The 26,024-nt window shown below is 43.3% G+C and overlaps 1 protein-coding gene across 10 annotated transcripts in view; it reads left to right on the forward strand.

Annotated features, from left to right (window-relative positions):
• Positions 1–928: 928 nt before the first annotated feature.
• The window catches only part of LDB2 (LIM domain binding 2), a 329,224-nt gene continuing 304,128 nt past the window's right edge, over positions 929–26,024 (forward strand). For 4 of the 10 annotated variants that reach the window (XM_045182729.3, XM_045182732.3, XM_045182733.3 and 1 more), the window contains exon 1: positions 930–1,379. In XM_045182729.3, the coding sequence (XP_045038664.1) occupies positions 1,248–1,379 (132 nt within the window). In that variant the 5' untranslated portion in view covers positions 930–1,247. Of the gene's footprint in view, positions 1,380–26,024 lie in introns of all 10 variants that reach the window. The other 6 variants (XM_053922422.2, XM_053922421.2, XM_045182726.3 and 3 more) reach the window with 3 other exon arrangements.

A 26,024-nucleotide genomic window follows, 5' to 3' on the forward strand; every position in this document is an offset into this window, starting at 1 on the left:
AATTTCATTCTCTACAGAGATTCTTTTCCCTCCCACGGGCTGTTTTCTTCCCGTTATCATATAGCACGTTTGGGAAAAGATTTATATACTTGACCAATCTTGGAAAATAAAGACCCAGCTCCATCAGCGTTGGACATGTTGTTTGGGGATGAGCCATTCAATTATCTGCAATTTCGCACTGAGCTGAATTTTCCATGGTCATTTTTGTGGAAGTTTTCTTCTTGGTTTTTCTCTCTTATTGGGAGGTCTGCTTCTGGAGATTCTTTTTTTTTTTTTTATCCTCCTGGGGGAAAAAAAGACCATTGCTCCATGAATGTATCTCAGGCATTCCACATTCCCAATCATTGTTTTTACCTGAAAATGTTTACGCAACTTGAATCCAGGACCCCTTAAACCTGCTCGAAGGAAGCCTTGGAGGAGGGGGCGGGGCCAAGAAGAAGAAGGGTGATTCGGGAGGGGTGGGAGTGAGGAAGGCTTGAAAGGCAAAGACTAGGACCAGCTCTTGGAACACCAGCAAGTAGAAACACAACTACGGAGGGAGGTTAGTGCAGAAGGAAGTCTTCGCTTACGAGTGAATCACCAGCTCACGCGTGGGGGACCGGAGGGGGGTGCGTGTTTCTGTGTTTTGTAGCAATCACATTCTGATGCGTTGCAACAGTGTGGCTGTCAGGGGTGAGTGGCTCAGGCAGCCCCTTGAACCACCTACATGCTAACAAGCTTGGCAATCAGATTGTGAAGGGTCCTGGCTGGAGGAAAAAAATTAAAACCAAACCTTAGACCTCTGTCAGACTGTGAGGAGAATTATATTTTTGAACTAGTCTACAGTGTGGACAGGAAATGACCTCTCCACAAACTGCTTCTTTAAAAACAAGCAGTGGTGCCTAAAGCTATCCAGCTCCTCTCTCTCCCTCCCTCTCTCCCTCCCTCCTTCCTTCCTTCCCTCCCTCCCTCCCTCCTCCCCGAGCTCCTGCTCGCTCCCTCTCCCTGCTCGCCCTCCCTCCCTGCCTCCCTCCTTCCTCCTCCCGCCCTCCCTCCTCCCCTGGCTCCGCTCCTCTCCAGCTCGCTATAGAGGGCTCCGGGAGCAGATCCCAGCCAGTGTGCTCAGCCTGCCTGCCTGCCTGCCTGCCGCTGTGTGTGTGTGAGCGCGTGTGCGTGCGTCTACTTTGTACTGCGAAGAACACAGCCCATGTGCTCTGCATGGACGTTACTGATACTCTGTTGAGCTTGATTTTCGACAAGCAGGCAAGATGTCCAGCGCGCCCCATGACCCCTTCTATTCTTCTCCTTTCGGCCCATTTTATAGGAGACACACACCATACATGGTACAGCCAGAGTACCGAATCTACGAGATGAACAAGAGACTGCAGTCTCGCACAGAGGTAAGTACTTCAACCTTGGGCGTGTGTTCGCGTATCTTTTTTAGTAAATGGTGCACAGGGTTTTCCCGGGGTTGCCGGCTGAATTCTGTGGAAAGTGTCCCACTTGATACTACCACGTATGTGGAAATGAGCACCAGGAGGAACCCACTAGTTTGAACGCTGGATTTCCAGGCACAGCAACTCTTGGAGCTGGGGCAGGTTCTGCTGGAATCTTGAAATAGACAACCCAGCACTTGACTCGCATGCCGGGTCCCCAGAAATGCTGCTGTCCCAGAACTCTGGGGTTTGCAGGCTTGGGGTCAGTCCCGTGAGCGTGTCTTGAGATACAATTCCAAGGGATTTGGTGTCATTTGTATCTGGCAAAATAATTTTTTTAACAAATCCCAGAGGAAGTCAGCTTGGCCCTGCATTCGTTTTTAAAGTCATCAAAATAGAAATGGAGGGGGCTGAAGAGGAACCCCGTGTACTTTTCAGAACTAGCCTGGGGTGGGAGGGGGCACATGTTTGCAGATTTCCTTGTTAAATTCAGAAACCAGTTGCTTGGGGCAAGGGGGTGCTTGACTCTGTCCTGTTGGGGATGGGAGTGTCTCCTAAGGGCTCTACCTTCCCCAGGAGCTGGCTCAACATTCAAGCCAGCTTGAGTTTTTGCATGTTTGTGATTTTCTGCCTGAGAGAGGGAGCCTCATTCTCCTGGGTGGGCAACTCTGGGAGCAGAGAGGAGAAGAGCACTTTCAGAACTTTCTAAATGCAAAACTCTGTGCTGTCCCCTGAAATTTAAATATTTAATGCCAGTTGACTTTTCCTCTGTGCTAGCTCAGCTGGCAGGTCCTGCTCCTGGGCCGTCCCTTTGCCTGGAAGTTGGGGCTTTGTGTTAAAGTGTTGTGAGGAGTTATAGGTGCACCAAAGTTACTTTAGGAAGTAGACATCGCTGGGGTTTCAGTCTTCTCTGTAAAGATCAAATACCCGGAGCGTGCATGCAAAGAGCTTTTAGAGAATAGCTCTGGTGGAATGTGAGATTGGAGACTGACTCTCGACTCTGGGAAGGAACTCAACTAAGGTTGTATGATAAGACAAGACACACTTGCATGAACTGTCAACGGAACCATGGAGGGTTGGTTCCTGGCGTTGCCTGTATTTAATACAGCGAACAAGATGTGACCTGCTTTCTGATTGGCCCACTGCTGGACAAGGACTGATGTGTTGTTTTTTTTTTTTTTAACTAGGTTGTCTTTATCACTGCTGTGTTCTTCATATGTTAATACCTCCTACTTGCTAAATGTAAATGATGATACTGTTGCTTTCCCTGGAAGTCAGTAGCTTTACAGAAGTATAAACTGTTTTGCTTAGAGTAGTGAGCTTTTGGCAGTAAGTGACATTTGTGTGTGGGGTGTGTGTAGTTGTGTGTTACAGTTTGTATATTTCATGCAGACCTGGCAACTGGGTGTTAGCATCTTAAACTGTTGGCTGTCATAGCATGCTTTCAGAATTAGTATAAAAACTGTCTTTGGGTTCATGCACACATTAATTGCAATATAAATTTGGGGTAAAAATGTCTTAGAAACATGATCAGTTTGAAAAAGAGACCAGGGGCCATCATGGCTCAATTCTTGAAGAGCAAGAGGATTTAAAAATGACCTGTGTTCACTTCACATTTTGGAAAGTTTTTGAGGAGTTAGAGAAAGAGGTTGTTTCTCCCGTCCTCCTTGGTTAGGGCGGAAGGCAGGTTTCTCTGGTGTCTGTGTTCCCTTGTGCCTCTTACTTATCACTTGGCCAGTGCTGAGCTGGGAGGTTCTTCTGGGAGACCTCCATCCAGCCTCTTCTGAATCTGCAGGATGCACCAAGGTCCCCACTTTTATTTCACATGTGAGAGAAAACCTTTGAAAAGTCCCCCATTTATGGTATGTTTTTTTAAAATGGCACATTATTACCTTTTAATTAATTATTATTTTTTTTTGAGAGCTAAACTCAGGTATTCCTAACTTTTGCATTGTCGGTATTACTTTGAAAGATTTCCTCTGAGTTGAAAAAACCACTTCATAACTCAGGAACCTGGAGAGAAAAGTTTGCTATGACAAGTCTTAAAAACTGATGTAAACCTCTCTGGCTGGGACAGAAAAGCACTCTGAACTCTTCTTTTGGTGTGTTCTAGAGTCAACCTTGAGCATTTACCCCCTTTAATGAAGATCTTTTCTTTAATTGGCCAAGTAATTACTGACACTTCTTTTTTCTTTGCCAAACAGTAAATAATGTCATGAACACAAGGCCATCCATTTTTCTCATTTTATATGAAAAAAGGAGAGACTCACATAATTGCCCCTAAGGTATTTAAATATTCACATTAAATTTTGATTATGGTTTGTAATTGGAAAAGAAAATATGTAGAAACGAATAACTTTTCATGAAAAAGTTTTACTATTGTGCCCTTACCAGAGATGATTATTTTTGATAGAGTTGTTCTGACCCAGAGAGAGATTGGTTGGGATAAAATACAGTGATACCCAGCAAGAGTTACCAGTTTATTCACACACAAAATCAAATAGATTGTCGAGGAATTACATTGGGAATTTAACCAATGCATCCAACCATTTTGGGAAAGAGAGACTCGGCCTTTCTCCTCTCTCTCCTGGCTCTGGGTCCTGTGTTACCTCCTATCGTTTCATTGGCTCAATACCAGCCACACACACACACACACACACACACACACACACACACACACACACACACACGGGAGGAATGTTCTCAACTCCCCATTCCTTTTGAACGTGGGCTTGGCTAGAGAGGCATTGTAGCTAGTCCTTTTGTGATGAGTAAATTATGATCAAGTCTGGGGAAATTTCTGGGCACCTTCCTTCTTTATGGGAAGGAAAGAATGTGGTGAAGAACCCTGGTGTCTCTCTACTCCCCTTTCCTTGTCGGCCCCCAGGGCATTCTCTCCTGGGGATTCATGCATTTCTTCCAGGGAAGTCAAAGCAAAGCCCTTCTGAGGCTGGGCAGTTTTAGTTTAAAGAGCATTGGATTGTGCGTTAATCTTGTTTCTAACTTGTTTCTGTAATTTACTAATTGGTTGGTATGGATCTTGGTTCCTCATCTGCACCCTTGAATTAAAAAACTCAGATACTGCAAAGTCCCCGTCTGCTTTTCTTGGGTATGAGAAAGTATTGTGAACTGTAATAGAAAGCACAGACATTGTTTCTTTGCTCCTGGTATTTAGTTCAGAATCACCAACGGTCCTGAAATAATCTGGGTAATGACGGTGGAAATGTTGTACACAGAGACCCTGCCAGTCTTGTTGAAAGCTAGCCCTTGGAGCAAGGAGTTCCTGGGACCAAGTAGGTACTCAATAAATATTTAACTAGCCCATGGATCCATGCCTGAGTAGATGCAAGGGGAGAGAGAGTTTGAGAACTCTGGTGTTGAAATTATCAGCACCTTGCCCAAGAAACACAATTGCGATGCCCGAGGTAGTGTGGCAACTCCTGAAGCTGCTCTGGGCATCTGCTTCCCACTCCCCTAAAAAAGAAAAAAATGCTCCCCCCCCATTCTCTACACTTACTTTACCATGAGGTCATTTACATCCCTACTCTTTGTGGCAAAAGAAAGCAAGGATCTAAGAGGTTTATAGAACCTCATCTCTTTTCAAAGGAATATAGATGTATCGCAAAGCAAACAAAAACAAAAAAGTTTTAAATGCTGTTGGCTGTTCTGGCAAACAGAATTTCTTTGCCACATCAGAATCTCAGTGGAATTTCATAAAGAAGTGTGTGGGTGTTTCCCCCCTTTTTAAATGAAGTTAAGAGAGACGCTGAGATTTGTGTCATGCTGTCGGTCACCGCAATCCCCAGGCAGTGGGCAGGGCATTCGCTTTTCCGTTGCATGTGCCACCATGAATTGGCCTGGCATCTTTCAAAATTCAAGCACTGGAATGGGCTTGCTGAGCTGAATGTACTTTGGAGGAACACAACCACACAATTGCATAGTTTAACCCTGCACACCAGAGTACCATCAGATAGGATACGAAAACATGTTCTACGGAGTTCAGAATTTGTTCTGTCAAAAGCTTCAAGAATAACAGACACTATTTTTTTCATTTCCTGAGGTTTGTGCTATGAAATGAAAATATAGGGAAAATAGGGGCACATCATAGGGACCTTCGTAGTGAAGGGATTTAACTAATGTTGGATTGTTACAGAATTTAAAAACTTTATCAAGTGAAGTTATAAACATCCCACTGTTGACAACTTTCCTATGTGTTTCCTCATTCAAATGATGAAAAATGTCTCCATTTGAATGAAGATGTTTTTAAGTATATTTTTTCATGTTGTCAGGATGCTCATTTTAATAAAATGCCACAAACATCAGAGAACGGTGGGTTCCATCTGTGTTTCTTCTCTTCTGAGATTTTTTTCCTTTATCAGTATTACACGCCTCACTCCAGAAGAGAAAACTGATTGCAATTGGAAGCTGCACACACCAGGATTTTATTAGAATTACAGTTTTTAGTTTTACAGGGTTTAATAGGAACGTGAAAAATGGTTGAAGACCTTGGAATTTAAGCTTGCTGCTTTTCACCCCTTCTCAGCTCAATTCTCAAACTCCCTGGGGATGATGTGGGAGGGGGTGGGGGTTCCCAGTCTTTTCTTTGGGCTTCATTTTTACATAGTTCAGTCACACGGTTTCAAGTTGTAACATCATGTTTATTCATGGAATGGCTCAGTATCATTGATGTTCAGATGGAGTCTAGTTACAATGAGATTAGGTATTTTGGATGGGGGAAAAATGAAAAATGCTTTGTGATAACTTGGAAATTTTTTCCCCTAGAAATTTAGAAAGAAAAATGTTGCTGCTACTCTGAGGCATATGAATGATTTTCAGTTCGGTGCTAAACACAGAACTTTCCCAGTTTTTTGAAGGGGGTCGGTAAGGCGTGGGGGGAGGGGGATGGCAGTGGTAAGGAAAGCTATTTTGAAAATGTTAAATGAAACCAAAAGCGCAGTTTAAAAAATGAGAACTTGCAAACTCTTATTTTTCAAGATCTCTACTTGGCCTCAGAAAACACCCTGCAGGACGCTTGTGTGGATTTTATTTTCCTGAGGTCTTTTTTTTTCCTTTCCATTTTCTTTCTATGGGAACTGTTTTTAATTAAAAATTGCTGCAAACTAACTATTCGTAGGAGGCCACAGAGGGAAAAGAAAATCCTCTCAACTCACATTCAACACAGATTCTTATCTGCCTAAAATCAATGCACGTTTAAATTTCTCCCTTTTTGGTGTGTAAATTATGATATAGGGTATAAAGCGGTATGCATTTTTTACACATTTAGCTTTTTGTTTGGGTTTCAGAAAGAAATTAATTTAAATTGTATGGAGAACAGGGCCATAAATCTCCTTTTATTACATTTGTCCACATTAACTCATTTTTCACAAGGAACACAGACTACCCCCTTTCTGAACAAGGAAACAAAACATAAAAACAAACAACCTCAAACATTCAACTATATACATTGTCAAGAACAAGATTCATAAACTTACTTATTTGGATTTGATTGGTGGGTCTCAAAACATAATTGAGCTGGGAAAACAATCTCTGAGAGTGTCAGACAGCAGAGCTCTACAAATATAAAAATATCCTACTGATGTAGATAGTACATGGGCCTTCGGTATTTTCTGACCAAGGTAACTATTGCTCTTTCTCTCTCTTCCTTCCTTCCTTCTTTCCTTCTTTCCTTCTTTCTTTCCTTTCTCCTTCCTTCCTTCCTTCCTTTCTTTTCTTTTCTTTCTTTCTCTTTCTCCCTTCCTTCCCTCTTTTCTTCCTTTCTCTTTCTTTTTTATTAGTTTGATCCTAAGTTTTTAAAAAATAATAAATTCTAGCAGCATGTAGCTGAACACGGGCAATTATTAACATTTAAAACAAAATTCCATAATTTTCCCAGAATTCCAATACTTCTGGCAATGACTTTGCCAGAGTCTGAAAATTCGGAGCTGATGAAGGCATTTCCTGTCATCCAGAAGCTTACAATCTGGTAATGAAGGGAGACGTACAAACCAACTCCCACAAGGAGGCGCTACAATAGGTGAATGCACCATGCAGTGTGGATGTATTACTGGCATGTACTGAAAGGTGTACACATTTCTGAGAGGTAGTACGGTGACAGTGACCAGCATCTATGGAGTGTTTAGTATCTGATGGTCACGGTGCTGAGTGCTTTCTTTAGGTCAGCTCATGTAACCCTCGTATTCACCTCCTGAGACAGGTACTAGTAACATTCGCATCTCTACTGATGAGGAAGCAGAGGGTGAAGTAAGCTGTCCCAGGTCACACAGATGGTAGTTTAGTTTTCGGCTTTATGCTGTTAACTGCTTTGCTATTGCACCTCTCTTGAGATAAGAAATGCCAGCTAGGATTCTAGTTTCATGTGTGGAAATTTATTAGGTGAATACATTCATTTTTTTTCCCAGGATAAGTTTACTTTCGCAGTGGCTGGAAAGTTGACCCCAACCACCTAACTTGATTAGACTATTTGTCTCTCAAATGTCTCATTTCAAAAAGAACTACATGAAGTTCCAAAGGATGGAGCCAGAGTAAAAAAAAAGAACCAAAATCACACTCCCTGTTGAAGAATGAATATCTTTTATATTCCTTGAAGTGGCATTATCCGAAGACTCCCTGGAATTGCAAAGGAATATTATGCATCGTCATCTAAAAGTTTAATTATTTTACTTAGAAAATACTTAGAAATTACTTAGATTTCCATGAGTGTTGGGCTCTTCTCAGGCGAGCACTGTGGAAGATGGTCTTTTAATCGTTTTAAGCAGTAGTGGGAGGACGAGAGAAACAATTTCATTTCTGCTGGTGCCACGCCCTCCACATGTAAGTGCCAGGAGATTAAATTAGAATTAGAATTTGGACCGGTGTTGGCTTCCTTTGCGGGTAATCCATTGGGAATCTTAGGGAAAATAAAGGCAAAGAGAGAGAAGAACAGCCAGCCTGTTTTGGCTCCCACTCTCCTAAGAGGCCGTCCCTCCACAGCCAGCCATCTCCCCATGTCTTTGTGGAGGCTGATGTTTCCTTCCTACCCTCCAGTAGAGACCTGTGAGGCCATTGCCTATAGATGCCTGCCGATTATTGGAGAGAAGATGGACCTCCTCGTTTGATTCACCCTCAGGCCCAAGATGCATGTGTTCTGACTCTCCTTTAGCAGGTCGGGAACTGGAGGCACCAGCAGGCAGCCTAGTCCACGTGTGGATGTGACATCCCAGTGGCTGTATCTTCTTACTCCCCACTCCAGTGCCCTCCCCTATGGGAGGCCCTGATGGCCACACCCAACCCTCTCTTCACTCCCACTTTGACCAGCCTGATTTGAAGTTTTAGTCTTCCTATTACAAATCGAAGACTTGGAGTGAAAGATTTGGCAGAGCCCCTCTGGAGAGGAGGGACCTGCCCAGTTGTGGCGATGTCACAAGCCCCATCCTGTGGTCTTAAGCTCCTCTTTCCACCCTCTGTTCCCCACAAGCAGCCAAGGTGGTAGTTTTGAAGAACAAAGCAGATAATGTCACTCTCTAGCTTCCCCTTATACCTAGAACCTGATTCAAACTCTTTGCTGTAGCTTCTTTAAAAATTGAATTTTATAGTTTGTGCTATTAGTGTGGCCTCTGCCCTTTTCCACTTTGCCCCCCTCTGCCCATCCCCACCCCTCAGGCAATCCCCACACCGTTGTCTCTGTCCATGGGTCATGCATATATGTTCTTTGGCTAATCCTTCCCCTTCTTTCATCTGGTCCTCTGCCTCCTCCCACAGCTGTCATCTGGTCCATGTATCTATGCTTCTGTCTTTGCTGTAGCTTTAAGGCTCTATTGATCTGTTTCTTCCTGATGGCCCAGACTTTTCTCCTGCCAGGTTTTCACTAGACTCCAGCCACAATCATGAACTTGCCCGGTTCATTCACCTTGCAACACCTTTGCCCTCAGTGCTAGAGTGGACACATGGATTCCTCTGTAATAACTCATATACATATGAAGAGCTCTGATTTGCACTAGAATTTAGCATGTTGTTGGCTTTATTTGCAGGTAATCAAAAAATCTCAAAGAAAATAGGGGCAACGAGGCTGAGCTCTGGCACCTAGTGGTTCCTCTAGGGGTCAACTTAAATGTCCTCTTTCCAGAGAGCCCTTCTTCCTTGATCTACCCAATGAAAACTAGCCCCCTGCCTACTCACCTTCTATCACACGCCCTGCTAGTTTCCGTTGCAGAACTTACAGCCAGCTGATACTTTCTTGTTTGTAGTTTATTTCTCAAGTGTCTGCTGGTCCTCCTTAGAAGGTAAGCCGCAGGAAGGCCGGGGCCGGCTTTGTCTTGTTCAGGCTGTCTCCTAGGGAGGGCTCCACAGCACGGAGTCGATATGCAAAATATATCTGTTGAATAAAGCGAAGTAAGTTGTACCAGCACTGTCTGGATTGGCAGTGGGGTTTGCCCTGAGTCTTAGCAACAATTACTTACACTTACAGTTGGAAAAGAATCAGTGAGCCTGGTAGCCAGGTGAGTGCTCCTGCAGCAAAGGGAAGCCTGAAGAGGAGAATTTCTGCTGCTGAGGAAGGGTTGACCTGAGAATCTTGCCCTCTGCGTGTTATGAATCTGCTGGGAATCTCTGGGTTCTGATTAAAAATACAATGTGTGCGCTCATCCTAGTGTTTTTTCTCACTCGATATTTCCACCACTCCTCCCTCTCTGGGTCTATCTACCTGGGGGCCCACAGCCGTGAATTAGGATAAGAATATGATACTACCTTACATTCCTGGGAGCACTTTGCATTTAGGAAAGTGCTTTTAGGACCATAACTTAGCTTATTTGAAGGGATTTGCACAACAAAATGTTGGAAGTTAGATTAGTATATGCTGTCGTGGTCTCTAACGACCTTGTGTTCGTTAATTGCATGGTGGTAGTGGCGGTGGTGGTATTGGTGGTGGGGGGGTGCTTGCTCCAATCAGACTGTGTCTGTTCTGGTTGGGAAATATGCACATATTTTTCCCACCAGTGTTTTTTCCTTTGGAGTGAAAAGAGTGACGTGCCTGGAATGTAAAGATCCGAACTGAAGTAGGACGTAACAATAAGTCAAAATTTGGGTCCAAGTCCTGGCTCTGCCTCTTGGTTGCTCTCTGATCTCAGGGAAGTTTCTTAACTTGCTGCGCATTCATTTTCTTAGCCCAAGTCCTAGGTTGGCAGTGAATGGCCAATGCACGGGCAACGCCTGGCGCGTAGCAAGTGCTGCCGCCGCCATGCTGCATGCTGGGATGATTTTGCGGTCCTTGTTCTCCACCGTATCAGCCCGTGATGTAGTGCAAGTAATGCGAACCTTTGCTTGATTTCTTAAAAACGTCTTTAAAAATATTTTTACATGCCCTGCAGTCGCGTATTCAATTTAATAAACCAAACCTACAATGGCATGGTAGGACTTGTCAGTTGGGTGTTCTCATGATATGTGATACCATTGGAGTTTTCCACCTTTATCCGGTCGTGACGACACAAGGGTCATACACCTTCCTGTGGTCATGGTATCCCCCAAAGTGCAGGTCATGATCACCTCAGACATACGTGCGGTCAGTCGTGAAGAATTGACCGATATGTGGCACACGTGCACTCCGTTCCTTTCGGGAAAATCTGTATTCGGCGTTTGCCCCATGGAGGGACTCAGTGGAGACAGCAGCACGTTGGAATGTCCCCTACTCCAGTGCCTTTGCAGGGCCACGTGAAAGGGGCCCCGAGGTGGGCAGGAGAGCGCACACCTGCCGGCCTGGCCTGGCCGTTTTGTCTAAAGAGGCGCACTTCTCGGTATGCAGCCCGGCACGGGCTTCTCCACCGCCGCTGGGTCAGCACTGATCAGAAGCCCGAATGCCCACTGCGTGTCCATACTGCGTGTCTGCCCTGCCAATTGATCGGCTGCGACACCTTGCGGATCACTCTTTCACACAGTGGAAACGCGGGTGGGTAGAACAGGTGATGTGCGGAATGGGCCGAGTGGCAGCTTTGAGGTGGGAGGGGTCAGGCTGATGCGTGGTAAAGCTACATACCTCTAATGGGCTGATTTGTCCCACTAATTTTGGCATAGAGCCTCCTTGGTTTTCCAAATTGAATTCTTTAAATTACTCATACTTTCATATACTTCATTTCATTGACCGGGTTGCCTGAGATTTTTATTTTGAGTTCCACACTAATAATAATTTTTAATCAACCTTTCTAGAGAGCTATCTGACATAAATCAAACGTTAAATTGTTTGCATGTATACACACATACTATTTCGGAGAGGGCAACGCCTGCTAAATTTTGCTTCTGGATCTCAGTCGTTCTTGGGACTCATTAGGATTTCATGTGCAGACTGAAATGGGTATAAGACTAAAGCTAAAATGAAGCTGAAGTACTAAACAAGGCTGCCCATGTAGCAGGGCACATGCACACACGACTCTTCTTATGCCTTATAATTTTAGCCCTGGTGCCCCTGCAGTTGGCTGAAATCTCTTGCTTGAAATAGAAATTAAGAAGTTGGTGCATGGCACCTGCTTTTGAAAGGTCCCCATGGAGAACATTTGATGGAGACTACCACTCCCAATGTAGCTAACTCCTAGAATTCCAGGGCTGGAATAGGCATGAGAGATCACCTAGCCCAAGCCCCTGGTTTTGGAAGTACAGAAATCAGACACGGGGTCTTACCTGGCTACACAGTACTGATGATACAGAGGGGTGTCAGGTGTTTAAAATCTCAGCACTAGTTGCCAAGGTAATGACCAGGAACTGGCCAAATTGAACACTCTTACCTACCACTAAGTTGTACTTCGGTCCCGCAAAAACTTTCACGCTTCAAACCCCTTTTTCCGTTTTCAGTTTTCCAATTGCCTCGGGTGGTATCGGTTTTTGGTGTCATGCCTTTGATGTTGAAAACACATCACTAACCTTCATTGTTCTCGAATTCGTGATTACTTTCCTTGCCAATTTATTTAACGTAAACTTTCATGTGCTTTAAATATATTTCTGACCTTTAAAACATAGCACATTTTCAATATAGAGTACTCGTAAATACAATAATGTACAAAGGGAGAAGTACAAATTGTCTTTAATTCTATGTAAAAAGACATTTCTGTTAACATTTAGTGTATAAATCCAAGCACACAAAGATATATATCAATGTTTCCATGCTTAGGAACTTATCGAGCATCCTTTTGACCGGCTCCTTTAACTAAAATTGCGAGTATTTCACCATGTTCTCAAAATATAATTTTGAGTTGCCTGAATTATTCACACATCTGTTTATATTTTAAAAATTAACACCATATAAAACCAGTAGCTTGGCATATAGCAAGTTAATTTATGATACCATTTGGAGGCTCTCTCTTCAGTGCTAGGGGAAAAGTGGTGTCTCATACAGGGGGCTGTGTCGTGGGCTGTACGCCACGTTATCTCATTTTTCTTACTGGATAGAAGAGATCCTTGGGGTCAGGTCCTATCTGACTGGTGTTCGTATCCGTTGTGACAGTTGACGCTCTCTGTGGCCTGTAACAGTGGTTTTTCTTAAAGGCACACTTGTTTCACAGAGGCAGCCATTTTGTGACCAGATTCTGAGTTGTCACTGTTTTTACATGGGAAATGTGCATTTTATAAGTGAGCCTCATACACGGATGATCCCATCGCGGAGCAGCCATGAGGTGCAGGAAGACCGCCCCCTACCGCAGCATTGGCACTAAATGATTACCTTCCAGACTTATTTCTTTACTTCCTAGTCGTGTGAGCTCGGGCAAGTTGATTTACCCCCCTGTGCCTGGGCTGCCCTCGTGGAAAACGTGCAGATAATGTTGTAATCTATGTCTTTGGGTTTTTATAAGGATCGAGGGAGGGAGGGAATTCTTATAAAGTGATTAGCATAGTGCCTACACCCGTAAGTGTTCATTATTATTTTTACCACTTGTTAAGTGACTATCGAACATCTACCGGATGTGGTATTACGGGCCTTGAGATGAAGGGGGCAGCATCCCTGTCTTGAAAAAGCTTAGTAAGGGTACACATTAAGGACTTGTGGGACAGGAGGGTCTTGAGGGATGAGGGGGGGTTGAAGTTTGAGAAGGGTGGTGTGTTTTTGGCAGAAGGAATAATGGCACATGCCAAGAAATTGAGCCTTGAAGGGTGGTGTTCTGTTTGAGGGAGGGTGGTGTTCTGTTTGAGGGAGGGTGAGGATTTGGGTATGGCCAGGGATTAGGGTCTGGGCAGGTATATGATGGTGTGTGGACATGTGTAGGGTGGGGTTGGTGGGGGTAGTAGTGGGTAAACATGGAGAGGAAGTAGGGACCAGATTGTGAAGGCTTTGGCCCTTAACCTTTAGAGAATATTGAACTTTAGCCTAATGAGTATAAACAGGGCCCTGGCGTGATTATTTAATTTCTCTTAGCCTTGGTTCCCTCATCTGGAAAATGATACAAAAGTCCTCACCTCATAGTATTGTTTTAAAGAATTTAATGAGATAAGTCCTTTAAAGCCCTTAGATTAGCACCTGGGCCATGTACCTCACTACTATATCATAAGGATTCTTTAAAAAAAAATAATTCATTTCTTTGTTTTTAGAGAGAGAGGAAGGGAGGGAGAAAGAGAGGGAGAGCAACATCAATGTGTGGCTGCCTCTCGCACACCCCGTACTGGCGACCTGGCCTGCAACCCAGGCACGTGCCCTGATTGGGAATCGAATCAGCGACCCTTTGGTTCGCAGGCCAGCACTCCATCCACTGAGCCACACCAGCCAGGGCAGTCATCATTAGATTCCAGTGTTGGGCAAAGGGAACTGATGAAGGGTGTTTTGTTTGTCTGTTTTGTCTGGGCACTGAAACCATTTGCTCTGCCTTTGAGTGAGATCACGCTGGTCACCTTGGGGAGGGTGGACTGGTGGACTGGCAGTCTGTCTCTGGGCCTACTTGTCTACCGAGAGGAAGGGATCCGTGGACGGGAGATGCACAAAGGAAAAATTGCACACACTTACTGTCTGACTGAGCTATTTTTAGCTTCCTACGTCTGAAGCAAAGAATGGATTTTCATGGCATTTTTTATGCAAAATTACCATAAGCCAAGTTTCTGTAAGTTGCCCAGGGACACTTTATTTGTCCACCAGGTGTGGTTCATGAAAATGTTAGTAGTCGTTTTAGAGGGCAGGTCCCCCAGGTTGGAAAACCGGAGGGATATGCCGTGGCTTCTGGGAGAACTCATGCAGTTGGCAGCTGGCCTGGCCCAAGGACCCTGCAGTGCTGCGGCAGTGAGTCAAGTGCAAAGGCTGCGTAGGGAGAGAGTCAATGGAGGGGTTGCGCTCCTAGCCCATGCAGCACGTGTAGCATGAGTCTCTGGGCCTCAGTTTCCACAGGGGGAGAATGGGAACAATAACATATGAGCATCAGAGAAACATCTTGAGCACTAAGTGAGACCATGGAGGTAAATTACCAAGACCAGGTAGCTCTTCCCTTCCATATGTGACACTTCATGTCACATCACAGGCCCACAGACTTTTGTTCATTTTCATGATGTTTCCCGAACTCTTCTCGCACCTCCCTCCCTGACCTGAGCCTGGGACCTTGGAGACCTTTCCTTTTCCTGAGTCTGTTTCCTTTTCTGATTCTCTGGATTAGACGAAACCTGAACAAGGTACTTTCATCGGCTCCAGAGTCTCTGGTTCCCAGAAGGTGAACTGTTTGTTTCTGTTTTCAGCTACACATTAAAAATAAAATCAAGGTAAATCACGTGCTACCCACTGGCTCCATCCAGCCTCCTGCTCTTTCTCTCCCTCCTTCTTTGGTGAAGGGATCTTGCTGAGTCACAGCATCTTGCTTTTATACGAAACATGGCTGGAGCTGGAGAACCGTTCCTCGTCCTCCTGAAGCTCTGTGTGCCATTGTCTTAAAACCTGCGCATGAAAGAAGGCCCAAGTTGGTTTTTCCCAGCATCATAGAGGAACCTCAACATGCAAATGCAGGATATATTAAAATTACAGAGTTCGGTGGGTGCCCTGTATGGTCAGTTTTTTTGTTTTTGTTTGTGTGTGTGTTTTTTTTTTGAAAGGTTAAAATGTATCTTAACCAAGACTAGAAAATAAGCTTAAGGTGTTAGGTTATTCCAAAAGTCTGTTGATGCCCATTGGCTAAGTGCATTAAACTGCTTTGAAATGATCACTTGTATGTACTATTTTTAAAACTGCTTTGCTGGGATGGTGATTTAAACCTATTTTTTTTTCCAGATTCAAAACTGCACTTGTTGGAAAAAAAAAAGACTGTATTTGAAACAAATAAACATTAAAACATAGTTTATCATATTTCCAGGCATTTGTCTGAAAGGAAAATATGTCAAGACATTTATAGTTCAAAACTGAAATCTCTGCCTTAATTCACTCCATTGTATTTCCAAGGAGCCCAACCATATGTAATATTACCAGGTCTCCGGGGAGCTCCTGGAAGGGTTACCAGATACTGTTGGTATAATGAGGGAATGGGGGAGGTGGGGAGAGAACGGATGGGGAATGGTTTCCAGTCCTAATTCTCTATTTCCTGTGATTTTTTTTTTTTAAATGGAGGCAGGGGAAAAGGAGAGAAGAAAGAACTCTGCTGTTATTTTTATTAAGACTTTGATTTTAAAACCATTTAAGAAGTAGCATTCACTTGGCACCCTGTGGTGTCCATGAAGGGATGCATTGGCTCATTCATCCCTCAGTAGCCTACTGGGTTTTTGGGTTGTGTGCTCCGTGATGGAGGACAACAAGAGAGCCTTGCCCTCAGGGTGCCCATGGCCTAGTGGGGAAGACAGCCAGCTCAACAAGCACTCATGGCAGAGGGTGACAGGTGCCCTGATGGGGAAGACTGGGCTGTTGATGACATTGAGGATGGAGATTACCCAGCAGAGATTGCGATATTGAGACACATACAGACACACACACATGCACACTCACACTCTAAGTTACTTATGTTTTAAATTTGTGACCCAAATATTCCTAGTGTTTTTAATCTAGGGCACTGCTAACTTTTTGATGATGCTGCATATCTGGTGATTTTTAGAGCCATTAAGCTGCTTAAATATCCAAAACCAGCAAGATAAAGCCAAGCAGCATTGATGCCCAGTGATGGCTACCACCTGGCCCTTTAGCCTATTGTCACCTGAAGTTTGGGTCAGGTGAAAGAAAACAGCTACTCCTCTAAGCCTACTTAAAAGCCAAGATATAGCAAAAATAATCTTTTTCCCCCTAGGCCATAGGAAATTATCTGAATATAGGGTAGAAAATTTCATGCTTACCTAGGAAGTGAATAGTAATTTTTGTGAAGCTTCTGGATTGTTACTTAGTGTATCTTAAAAAAAAATCCCCCTACTGCATCTATGGTTTATAACTAGATAATATTGAGAGAAGTTTAGGAAGAAAACAGATCATGCAAAGCCTTGAATAGTTTGAAATCCATAAAACTGAAGGCAGGGGACTGGATAAGGAAAAAAAAAAGCAGAATCTCAAAAATTCAAGAGTAGAACCAGTGATAATCATACTGTGCATTTATTGAGTGTTTGCTGCATGCCAGTCTCATGGGTCAGCATTTTACATCATCGTGTCAAGTAAGCCACACACTAGTGTGGTAAGCACTAGTATTACTGCCATTTTTCAGATGAGGAAAACAGTCTGAGAAAGGCTTAATACTTAGCCCAGGGTTTCACAAGGGCCACCATGCAAGGGTCACCATGGCTTGAGCCTGAGTATGCCCAAATTTACAGCTGATTTTCACATCTTGATTCTACTAGGTCTCCAGGAACTGCCCCATTTTACAGCTGGTTAAACCGTAAGGCATGGCTGAAGCCTCTCATTGCTTGATGACTTGGTCTTTGGTTCTTCAGTGGGAACCAGCACGTGCACACTGAGAATTGCGTGTACATTGAGAATCCACTATGAATGGCACATCACTGTGGCCTTCTTGAGCTCAGGGACCATGCTTGGTTCATCTTTGTATGAGCAATGCAGAATACAGGGCCAGGTGCAGGAGAGATGCTCTTCAGGGGGTGTCCAACCCACGGCCTGTAGGCTGCATGCGGCCCAGAATGGCTATGAATGCGGCCCAACACAAAATCATAAATTTACTTAAAACCTTTTTTTTTGCTCATCAGTTTTCGTTAGTGTTTGTGTATTTAGTATGTGGCCCAAGACAGCTCTTCTTCTTCTAGTGTGGCCCAGAGACACCCAAAGGTCAGACACTCCTGCTAGAACTTGCTTGATTGAGTGAAGAATAGGAGAAAAGTAGCAGGTCCAGAAGCATACACTCAACTAAGTGTAAGCTCCACATGGACAAGTACACTGTCTATCTTTCCTGGCACAGCAGCCCATGGGACATCATCTATGTGAATTGGTAAAAGGTACTCCGTCTGGGTGAGCCTACAGGTTTTCTGTGCAAAGGGAAGGCTTTCTGGTCTTCCTGGCAGACATGAGCCCCGAAGGACTTGGCAAAGTGTTTTGGATTTCAGCCCTCCTCTCCTATTCCCTTGGCCAGCTGCCTTTTTGCAGTGTGGAAACTACCCAACTGTACAAGGAGAACTGTTTTTATTTAATTTAGTCATCCAGAGTCTAACAAAGGACCTGGAATTTGATTGATATTCATTAAATATCCATTGAACACATGAAGAATAAATTGTGTTCTGTCATTAGAATACAATGAATACAATGGCGTGTTTGGGCCATGTGTCGAGGAACATGGAATTGAATTGGTTCTAGGAGGGATTATAGGACTTGGATTTGTTATGGAGACAAAGGAGGGCATCCTGTTGGAGGAAACAAAGGCCTGAGAAGCCACCAAACACACAGGTCTGGGGCAGGAGTAGGATGTGGTTGGCTGACCTCTCTGCTCAAGGAAGGCTGTAGGTGTGAAGAGGGTTGCGTACCTGAAGGAGGCACTGTTCTCATTTTATTCTATGCTTGGACTTCATGCCCATAGAATGCAATGTAAATGGAGTTTCATAGAGGTGTCAAGGTGGCTTCCTATTTCTTGGGGAGACATGTCCCTTCTCTACTCCCTCTGTATCAGTCAGTGTTCTTCAGCGAAATAGAACCAATAAGATATATGTACCTAGGAAGAGATTCATGAGAAGGTATTAGCTCACATAATTATGGAGGTTGGGAATCCTATGACGTATAGTCTGTAAGCTGGAGAAGAGACCTAGGAAGGTTGGTGGTGTAGTTTGAATGCCTGAGGGCCAGAGGGCCAATGGTCTAAGTTCTAGTCTGCAGGAGAAGATCAGTGTCCCAGCTTATCAGTCAGGCAGAGTTAATTCAACTTTCCTCACCTTTTTGTTCTATTCAGGCCCTCAACCAACTGGCTGGTGCCCACCACATTAAGGAGGGCCATCTGCTTTTATCAATTCAGCAATTTAAATGCTAATCTCTTCTGGAAACACCTTCCAAGACACACACAGAAATAATGTTAAAAGAGAATGTGGGCATCCCGTGGCCCAGGCCAGTTGACATTATAAAATTAACCATCACACCCTTCCCTGCCCAAATTCTGCCTTCTCAGGTATGAAAGGGTGGTGTTGGCAGTCCTTGAATGCTTGGTTGAGGAGTCATATCTAACAGGGACTTTATAGCAACAGGGAACCATTGTATGTTCTTGGGTAGATCTATTAAAATCCTATTCATTCCTTCATTACGTGCATCTATGTTGCGTAGAGCTGGTGTTTAGCATACAGTGGTTCTTAAAAACAGCCATGGACCTTTCTTGTTGGACACTGACACTAAGCAACCAATTGGATTGCTGTGTGATTTTACAGCAATGAAATAATCATACTAATTAACATGCAGTTACAATGGCCCAAACGTTCACTATACAACACAGTGTAATAGGTGCACTAGAGGAGTCTAGCCTGTTTCTGTACAGCTGGTGGGAGCTGTGCTCTGGAAAGGCTTCCTTGAGGAAGTGAATTTTAGTTGAGATTTAAAGAGCAAATGAGATTTAATTAGAAAAAATGGGGCATGGACTGCCAAGGTTGCTTTCTAAAAGAGGAACAGAGTGCAAAAGTTGTGTGGTAGGTGGGGGCTGGGTTGTCTGGAGTGCAGAGAGCAGGGAGGCATTAGATGGAAGACGCAATCTGAGGCTGAAGGTCCATGTTGGGGCCAGATTATGTTTGACTGTGGAGAGTCCATATTAAGGATTTTGGCTTTTTAAAAAACTATCCTAGGAGCAATGGAAAACGTGTGCCTTTTGGTAGAGGTTTGAAAGAGGGTACATCATGAAATGGGCATTTTGAAAATATGACCCAGGGTGCTGAGTGGAAGGTGATTTGGTGTATGGGGATGATGCTTCAACCACCTGAGCCACACTGGCCAGGGTTTGGAGAGGCAGGAAGACAAGTTAGAGAAGGTTGTTACAGTTTTCCAGGTGAAAGATGACAATGAATTGGGTCAACCTAGAGCCCACTGGGGGGCAGATGAGCGTGGATGGGACTATGTGGTTGTCTGTGAACTGACCATAGAGGATGTTGGGTAGAAGAGGTCTCCAGCCTCACTCTAGGGTTACTAAGAATAGGAGTAGGGACTTTTCTTAGGCTTCGTTTCTATCCATGCATGTCAACAGCCTGTATCTGTGTTCTCAAGCCCCAAATCAATAAATAGCTTAATGACGTTCACTCTCCCTGCTTCCCAGAATCCACTTGAACTGGCTGTGACAGCATCCCGTGTGTCCATCAGCTCTGTCAAACTCCTTCTCCGCCTCCCCTGAGCTGTGTGCTTCCCAAGCCCCTTCCCCTGGTCGACTTTGATTAGCTTCCACTTTCACATCTTCATTACTTACCAGTTTGTTCAACATGCTATTTGTCTTTTTAAAGCAAAGATTGATTCAGAGTTCCTTCTCTTCCCTGTTTTTGAGTCTCATTAGTTCTGTTTTCTCTTGTTTATTAGTGGTCCTGTTTTCTTTCAAGTGCCTCTTGTCTTTGAAAAGCTCTTGTGATTCTCTTAAGCCCATTTGCCGTTTTGCTGGCCTGTCTTCCTTTTTCCTGGAAGCCTTAAGTATGGCATTATAGTTTTCTTCATCTCTTCATCCCCTCTCCCCTTCTTCAGGTACCACTATAGACCCTTCACTACTGTAAGATTGTTTAGCAGTGCCTGACACATTATAGAAGCTCAATAAATATTGGTTAAATTTGTTCCTTTTATTGACTGTGCAGACTTGATGAAGACACTTAAAGTGCTCCTTGTACATGCTCTCTTTTTTTATCAGTACAGTGCATCAGTATGTGTATGGCCTCCTGAACTCATGCTTTCCCTAGGAAGACTCATGAAATAGCTTATTTCTCTGTGGTTCTAGACCAGTGTGGTGGATGCTCACCAAAGCCTCTGTGAATACCCTCAAAAGTGTTGGCTGTTCATCATAAATGTCCGTCAGTTCAATCGATTCTTATTGAGACTTCTACTTTCTCAGTGATTCTTTAGGTAACTTTTGATAATTTTGCATAATGATTATAAGTCTCAGGTTCTATATTTGTTAAGTGACAGGTATAGGGAATCAAAAAATGTAGGAACATTTGGAGACTATGCATTTATTGCACATTTGGGAACTGTGCTAGAACCCAAAGATGCAAAGGTGACTCAGACTGGGAATAGGAGGGACCAGAGGATAATTGGTGCAATGAATCTGTTGAAGCTCCAGTTAGAAGCCAAAGGATTAGAAGCAGTCCCTAAAGTAGGGTCATTTTTTCCTTCAAGTCGTGCCTGTGCTGTCTGTCTCTTTCACCAGGTTAACATTAAAGGTAAAATGAGGTAAGAGATTAAAAGTGTTTTGAGTAAATGAAATTACTTTAGAAATTCCACATTGGGATATTATCACTGAATCAGTGGGTAAAAGTCGTATACAATATAGAGGGTATTTAGTTAGTGGAAGGAGATTTTTAAGGATCAATGGAAATAGTTATTTCTGGAAATAGCCTGTTGTTGCTGATTACTGTTAGTTGGTACCAGTTTAATGTCTTTTCCCCTAATGTACCTAGAGATTTGTGATAGAATTATCCATGCAAATTGAATACTTTAAAAAAGCCCTCCACAAACCCGTATGTTATATTTATAAACTTTACATTGTACTCAAGTCAGCAAATGTCACAGAATTAAAATCAGTAAATGCAAAAGTGAAGGTTTCCATAGCAACAGTAACTAACCCATATTGCATGTAAAATGGAATGTACATTAGGATTTACATTTAATCGTCTATTAGTAGAGAAAGATACCATATAGAACAGGTGCAATGTGATACATTCAGGTGACCCTAGCCACTCTTTATCATTTAAACTTCAGGCTTTGGCTGCTGTAACCCTTTTGTATCTACCAAGCTTTAACTTCTTTAAGGAAAATGAAGTAGGAAAAAATTAGAGGCAGTGTCAGGGCAGAGGTGTGCACCCCTAGATTCAAATGCAGCAGATCATCCTTGCATAAATTTTCAATCAACTTGGTAGGTGTTTCAGAGAAAGAAATAGAGCCAGAATACTAAAGGCTTATGAAATTGTGGCATGAAGGGTACTGAAGAAGGATTTCTGTCTCCATACTCAGTTTATCCGAACCTTCACAGTGTCTCTGAAATGTGGTAATGCAACATGGTTTCGTGGCACTGAGGTAGGTGTGGAAAGGCCCAGTGGGGGGTGGCAGGACCAGAAGCATGGGTGTAGGACCCAGCTCACCTCTTCTGTGCACCTGGTCTCCCTTGGCGAACTTCACTTTCTTCCTATAACACATTCTTCCCCTATTACTGAGGGTTCTTTTTTTTTCTCCTTGCTTCTTTTTTCATTTTACTTTTTCTCTCTCTTGTTTTTATTGTTGTTCAAGTACAGTTGTCTCCATTTCACCCCCATACTCCTCCCCCACCCCAGCCATACCCACCTCCCACCCTCCATCCAAACCCCCTTTGGCTTTGTCCATGGGTCCTTTATACGTGTTCCTTGATGACCCTCCCTCCTTCTACCCCCGCGCCCGGTATCCCCTCCCACTTCCCCTCTGGTTACTGTCAGTCTGTTCTTTATGTCAATGTCTCTGCTTATATTTTGCTTGCTTGTTCTTTCTGTTGATTAGGTCCCCCTTATAGGTGGGATCAGATGGTGTTTGTCTTTCACTGCTGGGCTTATTTCACTCTCAAATCAGACTGGGAGGAAGAGGACGCAGGTGCTTTGTAGACTCTAAAGCTTTCTGTGTGGACGATGGTATTGCTGGTGGGTGAGCTGCTTTACGAGGCAGGCACCATCCCTGAAAGGGAGACTGACCTTGGCAGTGGGCTTCCACAACACAATGTCCCCTTGCCCTGCAGGCTGTTCTGGCCCTGCTGGTGAAGAGCGCTGAGCGGCCCCGAGTGGCAGCTAGGCCTTCTTGTGTTGGTCTGGACCGGGAGATGGCTCCAGACACAGTCTCACTGGACCAAATCCCCTTCTATGAGATTGGAAGAAATGTTCATGCTGACTAAACATATGATTCATTTCTAAAATGCTCTTGATTTTTAAAAATAATTTTAAGTAAAATGAGTCATAAGTTTTTCCCCCCATAAACTTGAATGGTTTTTAGATTCCTTGGCCTGGCTCTCAGGCTCTCTGGTACAGAAGGTTTGGAGTAGAGCACAGGATCTGCTTTTTATCAAGTAACCATGGTAATTCTAAAAATTTATTTTGGAATCAATCAATTCACTTCATAGAGCTTAAGGTGCCAGAGGGAGGTGATCTGCTTACGGCCAAGATCAGAATTTTGCCACTAGCCCAGGGGCTCTGTTCCGGGTACACACCCCCTTCTTGTATAGTATTCATGGGCTTTTTTTGTATAAACTTTCTGGTGTTTTCCCTTTAAGTTTCTGCTGCTGTTTTAATTTAGCCTGCCTCACCTTCCGGTGACTACCTGTTGGCTGTTTATTGGTTCACTTATTTTCTGGTCCATCAGAGGAACCATGGGCTCCTTCTGCTTCTTCCCGGGCAGGCTCTGTTAACGCGCAAATCTATGGCTGTTGGGGGTCAGTCCCACTTGGCTTGTGTCTTAGAGTTCATGGCACCTTTGCTTTTCACATAGGGTTTTGTTTTACACTTATTGAAAAAGCCCTTGCCGACTTTGACATTTTATTAGCCCAATATCACTCTTGTGCATACATAAACAGAAATATACGTGAAACAAATCGGTTAGGCATCCCTAAGACTTTTCATATTCAGGGTCTGACTTTTCCGAATTGTTCTTTGATTCGTAGCTGTCTACAGTTTTCCAGATAGTATAAATTCTGTGCTGCCAAAAATGTCGGTTCGACAGCCTTCTACAAAATAATGTATTAAAAGAAGCCATTGTTCCTGGGCTCTGAGCAGGCTTTGCATTACGTAGAACTTGCCTAGTTTTAAAGTCGACTTTTAGAGATGTGGCTGATCTTTGGATGAACAGTCTCCCCTATTCTTAACTTGCACCATTTGGTTTTGAGAGGTTAAGGAGTGATCCCATATTTTTTCCAAGTCATTCACACCCATCCTGCAAATTATGTTGCTTTAGAAAAAATATTTGCCCAGGTGCCATGACAACGATGGCTTAACAGAGATGGTAAATTAATATATTATTGTAAAACATCCATTGAGACTCAGAGCCCAGAACCTTTGATATTGGGGAAAGTGTGCATATGAGAATTAATGAAATTGTATATAAAGAGAGATATTTGGGATTTTACTTCACTGTTGTTTTTGACCTGCTTTCTCACCTTAAAATACATTCTAAACATCTTTTCACTAAATATTACATAAAACTGGACTTTAAGATCTACAGATTTTCTACCCTATGCATTAGCACAATTACCAGTACCTTTTTGGTCTTTCCACCTAATGTTGTAAATATTTTCCATGGGGTTTTTTTTTTCAATGTGATTTAGTATTTTTATTTCATGTAGTAATCAGTTTTTCATCCATTTGTGCATTATATTAGTTGGATGAATGTTCCATAATATATTTATTAATCCATTGTTAATAGCCAGGTATAATATTTTTAGTTTTGGGCTACTGTAGACAATATATATGTAAAAATTCTTTTTGCAGACTTTTGGCAGACACTTGCAACATTGCTTAGCAGTAGTAAAGGGTTAGAAGTGGAGTGACTGGGATTTTTGCTTTGCATATTAAAGAGTATTTACGTTTGGTTAACACTACCAAAAGTTTTCCAAAAGGATTTAAAAATCAATTAAAAATCACAACTACAATGCTTGGAATTTTCAGTTGTACACATCTCAACTTCAGTTGGTATTACCTTTTAATTTTTATTTCTTTTCCAACAAAAGCGATCGACCATGGGTTTTGGTTTTTGCACACCACTCTGCTTTATGTGGGGAACTGAGATATTTAAAAGTGAGTCTATCATTGTTTGTAATAGTCAAAAACAGAAATAGCCTAAATGTCTGTTAACTGGTGAATGGATAAAACCAATGTGGTATATCCACACAATGGAATAAGTTTTAAGCCATAAAAACGGAATGAAGATCTAACAGATACTTCAACATGAATGAGCTTCAAAAACTTTATGCTGGATAAACAGTGTCTGTCACCAAAGACCCCGTGTTGTAAGGACAGGTGGGTGGGGACCTGCAGGAACAGGGGTTCCCGTGATAGGCCTAAGCGAAGGGTGCTGAGCCTGGTCCTGCAGATGATTGTACAACTTGGCAATTTACTAAAAATGAAAATGTGTGAATTTTATGGTTTGTATATTATACCTCAGAAAAGCCACTAAAAAACCTGTTCTGCCACCACTTCTGTTTTCCCAGAAAGTTAGGTTTTAAGACAAAATATATGCTAAATAGTATAAAGGGATATTAAAATACTGTTTTAGAAAACTTCAACATTCAAGTAATTTGTTTTTTCTTTGTTTATTCTTTTAAGGCATAAGATTATGTGTAGATAGCTTAAGGTCAGCAAACCTGTTTCAGGAGCTACTTTATAAAGGACACATGGGCAAACCGAGGGGGAGGGTGGAGGCGGGGGAGAGGGGGGGGTTTGGCTGGGGTGGGGGGGTAAAAAAAAAAGAACATGTTTTGTCATAAAATCTCTGGGTGAACAGACACCACTAATACCACCAAGGTTAACCGCAGGCTGGATGTGAGAGTCCCTTGTCTGGCCTTCCTAGTCCCTCCCTGTCCTCTGCTCTAGCACTTTCAGGGATGGGCAGCCACTTCATTTGGAGGCAATCTATCTTACTGTCTTACAATGACAATTGTTAAAAGAAAGACAAATAATTAAACCCAAGTCAGTCTTTAGTCACATTCAATCATAGCCCACATTCTGAACTTGCACAGAACAAGTCCCTTCTCTCTGTTGGAAGAGAGCCCTCTGCTCTCCAGATACTGGGAGCCAATAGCCCAGGACCCTAGGACTTCTTCTTGCTGGGCTGAACAGTCCCCAGCGACCCAGCCGTTCTTCCAGTGTCATGAGATGCCCATCTGTGCCAGCCTCCTCCCCAGCATTTCACCGACCCACCTCTTGAGTTGTCTAACTCCCCAGTGGACAGTGAGCCCCTCCTGGCTACTTTTCTTGGCCACTGAGTTGTCAATGGGACTCTTAGAATGCAGTCTTAGAAGAAGGAAAGTTACCCCACAGGCCATCTGGGCCGTCTTGGCTTGAACATGGTGGGTCCTGCTTTCCCTG

Source organism: Desmodus rotundus, chromosome 4 (genome assembly GCF_022682495.2).
Source record: "Desmodus rotundus isolate HL8 chromosome 4, HLdesRot8A.1, whole genome shotgun sequence".
Lineage (NCBI taxonomy): Eukaryota > Metazoa > Chordata > Mammalia > Chiroptera > Phyllostomidae > Desmodus > Desmodus rotundus.